The 7057-nt window shown below is 41.3% G+C and overlaps 1 protein-coding gene across 2 annotated transcripts in view; it reads right to left on the bottom strand.

Moving 5' to 3' along the window:
* ghra (growth hormone receptor a) overlaps window positions 1-7057 on the bottom strand; it is a 27458-nt gene that overhangs the window by 10165 nt on the left and 10236 nt on the right. For both annotated transcript variants that reach the window (XM_020593695.1, XM_020593694.1), the window contains exon 2: window positions 6701-6819. In XM_020593695.1, the coding sequence (XP_020449351.1) occupies window positions 6701-6815 (115 nt within the window). In that variant the 5' untranslated portion in view covers window positions 6816-6819. The remainder of the gene's footprint in view (window positions 1-6700; window positions 6820-7057) is intronic.

The following is a 7057-nucleotide window of genomic DNA, read 5'->3' as shown; positions in this document are numbered from 1 at the left end:
CTTGACTCTACCACACTACCTACGAGCTACGCTCATTTACACTACACTACATATCATACATATCCAAGTACCGTACCTTCCCATGTTATATTCTTTTGATATTTTGTGTTCTCTTTATTTACCTGCTACCGTCATGTTTTTCCCCCTAGCACCTGGGTCTGCACACTTGAGTCCAACCTCAGCCCTCCCTCACCCTCCTGGTGAGGGGGGCTACCATAACAGAAGAGAATAAAATTTGTTATCTAATAACAGAAACATATTTCCCTAAATGAAAACACAATGTTTTGAATCTAAAACAAGAGGATAAAGTCAAGTTTATCATTAACAGCTTTGGACTTTAGCCATTCAAATGAGTTTCTTTGTGTGTTGCTGACATGTTATAGTTAATCTGAAAATGAAAAGTCTCTAATTTGTTACAGTCACTGATCACTGTGGTGTCCCTCTGGGTTCAATTTTGGTACTGTTGCTGTTCTTTATATGTTTAATAGCACTAGATACAATTACTAATAAGTACATATTAACTGCTATGCAAATGAAACTTTAATATTGTATATGTTTCACACTGACAAAAATACTTAACGAGATTAAATGTTAGATAACACAATTTTTTTAATCTTCATGAAAATAAACCTTCCGTCTTCCACAGCCACTGCAGATCTATGTCAGACCTCACACTACGAATCTGGGTGTAATTAAATCTTTGGGTAATTTTTTGTAAATTGTGTCAAATAAAATTAGGTACTTTACTTCCTATCCCAATCTGACATGGAGAAAATCCTGTTATCCTTCCAGACTTGACAAGTGCAGCTATGGTTTGTAGCTGCAGTTTGTAAATTCCCAGACTGGCATTTCTTATCTATAATTAGAGCAGAATGCTACTCTTCTCTGGACATAAAGAAATAATTTTACAATTGTGTTGTTTTTTTCCGTTGGTGTACTTGTGCACTTTGACACAACTTTGTTTTTTTTTTTTAAGTATTACTTAAATAAACCTGATCATCTGTTACTTGTACATATTATGCACAGGTTTTAGCGGTTGTTTTTATTTCTTACTTATGCCACCATAAAATTCAACATAAAAATACACACAAATAGGCAGAAACATGAACAGGAATACTGCCCCTGTGACCTGGTCTTGGATAAAGCGGATGAAGATGGATGGATAAACAGCACATAACTGATTTGATTACCCTATGCCTGAAGAGAACAAACACAGGGCTGCTGAACAGAACAACCTGTTGCACATAGTTGACATCACATTCTGCTCTTTACTGACTGCTTAAATACAATTACACAACATTCAATGCTAAATTGCCGTACTAAGTCTCAATTTAACCCACACAGAAAATGTCAAATGTTACTTTTTTCTTAAGAGCAAATCACACAAAGTGCTAATTTTACATTATTTCACCACAAAGATTGTGTATTTATAGATTCTATTTTTCAGTCACTTCAGACTTGCTTTATTGCTGTATTATACTTGCATTATGTCTCTAGACTATGCAGGCATCGCTCTTCAGCAGTTATTCTAAGTAAAGTTGAGACATATTCGATACAGTTCAGGAATGACTGCTGACTGTCATTGCAGCGCTCATGCCAGATGATCCACATCACTTCCTTCACCATCAGTCTGTGTGCGTGCATGTTTCTGTTTACCAGATGGAGAAACTGGCAGCACATTCTGTCAGTGTACAAATAAAACTGACTGTCAGTGCGTACATGCTGAGTTGTACATTATATCCCTGCACCACAACTCCCCCCACCCACTCACACACACACACACTGCACACATGAATGCAGTTTTCTGCAACACACACCGTGAGTATTAGGGCACTGTTTGTTTTCAACAGGTAACGTGTCCTGGATGATGACAAAAAGAAAAGAATGAGCAGACAAGAAAAGAGAAAAAATAGTAAGATATGAGGGTCAAAATCTGGAAAACCTGAATTTCATGTATATGAGAAATTCTCCTATACTTCCTATGTGTTTCTACATATACTGCCGTTTTTGGAAATAGCGGAGTTTAAATGTTGAGTTAGGAGTCCATGTGGTATTTGTAAGGGCCAGAAAGGACAAGAAGAGCAGGAGAAAGGTGAGAGACTGTAACAAGATACAAACTAGGATATAAATAACCTGCCAACATGCACATGCAGTTTCACACATAAGTGCACAGATACACACAAATGTGCATGCTGAACTTACACCTTCAAAACAAAAACCGGCAGAGAATAGCAAACATCCATTGTCTACTTCCTTGAATACATCCGGCCTTTCCTCCCAGTTACACAACAGGACCTATGGCCTTGCTTCTCTGTTAGAGTTTGGAATCACAGGATGACAAGTTCTCACTCCCTCTGATCCCCACCATTCCCACTAGTACTCAAAACTAACCACGCAGTGACCCAGTCAGCTTATTCTGGTCCCAGTGATTTATTAGCTTGAACTAATGATGTTAAGCATAAATTGTTTCTCATCACCTTTCTCTCTCTTTTGTCTTTTTTTTATTCTAGCTCATTCACACTCTTCACTCATTATTTTACCCACATAAAAGTGTATTAAATAAACAAAAGTATCACCCATTTTTACTGATACTGACCATACTTATCTAAACACACTGAGTGAACTGCAGGACTGTTAAACAAGGTTCCCTGTCATTTGTGTTTCTGCAAATTTGCTCTGAATTTCCAGTTTTACTTTGGCTCTCTATAACTCCTCAGTCTGCTTCAAATTCTTTCCATTTAAACTCACTTTTGTTAACTCGCTTTAAGCCACACGTAGAACTGCAGCTGTTGGATCGGCTTCCTTGCATCTATATTTCCACTACAGAACATTTCTCCAACATGTGTTCTACTTCCCACCTCCATCTAAAAGTACACATTTGTCAGACACAATACCTTACACAAGGTCGCAGCTTCATTGCTCAGAGCAAACACACCCACTGCTCATCTTTGAAGCAGACTGTACAGAGCTGTAGATTGTGTGTACAAGCCAGGGGGGACCAAACCTCTGCATGGTTACCACTGGTTACCACCACTGCAGCCAAGAACACAGACACAACATGATCAGTCTATGGGCCTGAGAAGTGAGCCCTCCTGAGACATGTAGACAGATATTCAGGGAAGGTTTGATTATAGAAGGTGTGTGTGTGAGAGCAGACCAAAACAAATGACTGCACCTGGCTATAATCACTCTGGTAAGCCTTTAAATATACAAGAAGATCTCCCAACATCTACTCTTGGCTTGTTAAGTGACTTGCCCAATGTCAAACATAAAAATGCTACAGAAACAATATAAGCCACAGATGATTCTTTTTAGTCCCCAAGTGGGACAACAAAATTGTTTTAAGCAACCCCAAAAGCACAGTGTTGAGGGGTTGCTCACCTGGTCAACAGATTTTCTGTGATCTCTGCAACATGCATGTGCTTGAAAAAAAAAAACTGGTAAAAAGTCAACTATAGATGTTTGTAAGTGTAAGCCCCAGTGCAGAAGGTAGGTGTCAGGACCAGGGCTTGAGCAGTTGTACGGTTGAGGAAGGCTCAGGTTGCATGTGTTTGCTCATGCTATCAGTGGCTGCTTTTTGTTTACAGATGTTTTAACAGAGCAGGGCTTCAATACCACAGCGCTTGTCAAGACCTGTTAGATGTTTGAAAGAGGCAGGCCAGTCAGGTTGTTTGATGGCTTGGCCTCAGCTGGTTATCAGTGGTTAGTCTGAGAGCTTATCAGAAAGGAAATGCAGGCCCACAGAGATAAAGATATTTGCTACACTATGTGAGCAAACACAAAGTCAAAATGCCTGAGGGCAAAGACTGTATGTGGTGCTACTAACTACTATAATACAGTCCAGATAAACCCATCTGTTTTACAGTGGAGTTTTTCATACATCTGGTGATATACCATTATATCACTGTGTATCTTATATGAGAGCCACTGTACCAGAGTCAAATGCCTCCTGAGTTCAAAACACCTGGTCAATAAAGCTGATCCTGATTCACTACCTCAGATTCACAGGTACGATGATCACTCTGCTTTACCAAACTAATAAATAAAACCATGTGCTTCCTCCTCACTCCCGAAAAGAATTACTGAGAGGCATACTGATACTCGGACAAAATAACAGTCATTAATTTCTAATCAGCTCGGTCACCCGGGAGGAGCTCAGAGTAGAAGCGCTGCTCCTCCACATCGAGAGGAGCCAGCTGAGGGGGCTCGGGCATCTGCTTCGGATGCCTCCTGGGCGCCTTCCTAGGGAGGTGTTCCGGGCATGTCCCACCGGAAGGAGGCCCCGGGGAAGACCCAGGACACGCTGGAGGGACTATGTCTCTCGGGGGAACGCCTCGGCATTCCCCCAGAGGAGCTGGAGGAAGTGTCTGGAGAGAGGGAAGTCTGGGCATCTTTGCTTAGACTGCTGCCCCCGCGACCCGGTCCCGGATAAGCGGAAGAAAATGGATGGATGGATGGATGGAATTTCTAATCAGAATACCAACATGCCCATCAATTTCTCAGACAGAATGGGAATGTTTTCAGTATATCAGATGTGCTTCAGGCCAGGATCTTTAATAAAAAACAGGTGGGTTGATTCACAACCAAAATTCAGTAAACCAAACTAGCACTCACTGGCCCCAGAATTATTTTTGCTTGGAAAAGCCAAAATGGATTCCAGCATTAAAAACACCAGAGCAGAGAGAAAAATATGTTCACAACACATGATAATTTTAACCAAACCTCTGTGCCACATTAGTCCATTGTGTCGTTTGTTTTCACCAAAACTCAATGTCACCAGTTTGGAAAGCTAAGCTAACTATTCACTGCATTTTAGAAAGCAGCAGATTCCACAAGGGACCACAGTGGTTGTCATCTCTGGATCAGAGTGTGAGGCTTCCACATTTATCAGTCAACACAAAACATTAATAACGGCACAATCTTCCCCTCGAGAAAGCCCTGGAAAACAGAAGAGGAAAAAGGCTGTGGACTTGGTCTTAACTTGGAACACAAATACCAGCTGAGTTGGCATCCTGCAGTAGATGCTAGTAGAAATATTCCAGCTGTTTTTCAGTAAATGCACATAAAGAAAATAAAAATACCCTAGTGAAGTGGCAAAAAAATCACAAAAGAAAATAAATAACCTCTTACTTTACTCCACACTCCTTCTCTTCACTCATCAGTAAAAATGTATAATGATGAATATGCATTCTTTGTTCACTCTTACAGTCCGGTAGTCAAACCCTAACACAGGGGTGTCAAACTCCAGTCCTCCGGGGCCGCTGTCCTGCTTGTTTTCCAACTATCCCTGCCTGACCTGCTGCTGATTACCTGGCTCAGGTGTGTTCAGCCAGTCAGAAGCTGGAAGATACCATCTTAGATGAAAGTGGAATGGGGAAAGATAACGTGAATTGGTATCTTCAAGCTTCTGACTGACTTAACACACCTGAGCCAGGTAATCAGCAGCAGGTCAGGTAGGGATAGTTGGAAAACAAGCAGGACAGTGGCCCTCGAGGACTGCAGTTTGACACCCCTGCCCTAACAGCATTATTAAATTCCAGCTACATCAAACAGGATGCAGATTTTTAAGAGGCACCCAAAATAAACTCCATGTCCAGCCATTTACATGCTCTTTTTCATCATCAGTGTGTTGAGAACATGTGCAGGGGCACGCAGTATATTCACATGGATAGGGCCTCATTCAGAGCCCCATATCATACAGCCATATTCTCTCTAGTGCTACTCCAGTTAGCATGTGTGCTTCCTGTTTTAGCAGCAGGTGCTGCAGCGGCCAGACAGACTGCCAAGAGTTGGTCTGGAGAAGTCTCTACTGCTGACTAGCTCTCTTTGTAATGGCAATAAGCAGATGCACCTAAGAATATACTGGCAAGCCAGTGACTTGCCAAAGTGTACACTTGAGGACTTTTACTGTGTTGCCAAATGTTTTCAGTGCTATTAAATGTAACATTCCCTTAACTGGACCTGAATCAGGCATAGCCAGAAAGAATGGAAAAAGTATCCCAGCTATGGGAATTTCTCTAAAATCATGCTGTTCTAGCATAGGTAGACTTTGGATAAAGATTTTCTTGGTCATGGTTCAATGGCTGTATATGTTCCCCCCAGTTATAGCTACACTTACTTCAAGTAATAGAGGAATGTGCTAATCCACCGTCATCTCTCACTTTTGTGATTGTGACTCTAAGTACCAACTGTGGACATTATGTGGTATAAGACAGCAGACTTGATTTTAAATCCCTGTATTGGTCGTGTAATGTTTTACAGATTTCAAGTGATAAATTAGACTAAACTTAAGTTAGCCACATCATTCTTTCACCTAATTATTATGAATGGTTCAGTGACAGCTGGATTAGCTGGCTGAACATCCAGCTTCGTGCTGTCCCTGGACTTTGACAGAGAAACTCTGACCGTCTGCTTACCCTAGTTCTATCGATCATTAGCCTGTTCGACAAGCCAAACCAGGAAAGTGTGGAGTTTGCTTAACACTGAACCTTTCCACATGTATCTGAGCAAACAGAATTCTGCAACTGATGTCTGACATCTGACGTGATAAGAGTCAACAGCAACCTGTATGCAAAGCCTGCATCACTCTTGTTAATGTTTGATGAGTTACATGGAGACTGGTAAACCCATCGGAAGAATTTATATCTGTCTATTCTGCTTTTTGCCATGACACAAAACAGTAAAAACACCAGTTGCTTACCTGATGGTGTCATGTGGTCCTGGTCTATAGGAAATGCAGAACCTGGCCTGGACAGCCAATCAAGGAAGGAAATTAGGAGGAGCAGGAGACTGGGGGGGATCGAAGAAACAGCCATGATGCTAGAGAAAGAATGATGGAAGAATGAGAGGAGGACAGAGACACAGTGATTATAATTATCAGATGAACTCCATGATGACATGCCCATGTGAAAAACCCTTCTGCCCTCACTCTCTGACACCCTCAATCTCTTTCTCTCTCTTGGCCCCATGAGCACAAATTGTGGCTGCCATTTATTTTCAGCTGGTGTATGTGAAACCTAACATGAGACAGGGTCTAATTAATTATGTCGGGTTATGT

Source organism: Monopterus albus, unplaced genomic scaffold, assembly GCF_001952655.1.
Source record: "Monopterus albus unplaced genomic scaffold, M_albus_1.0 scaffold20.1, whole genome shotgun sequence".
In the NCBI taxonomy this organism is placed as follows: domain Eukaryota; kingdom Metazoa; phylum Chordata; class Actinopteri; order Synbranchiformes; family Synbranchidae; genus Monopterus; species Monopterus albus.
Note: the sequence above shows the minus strand (reverse complement) of the source record. Positions and strands in the feature narration are given on the sequence as shown.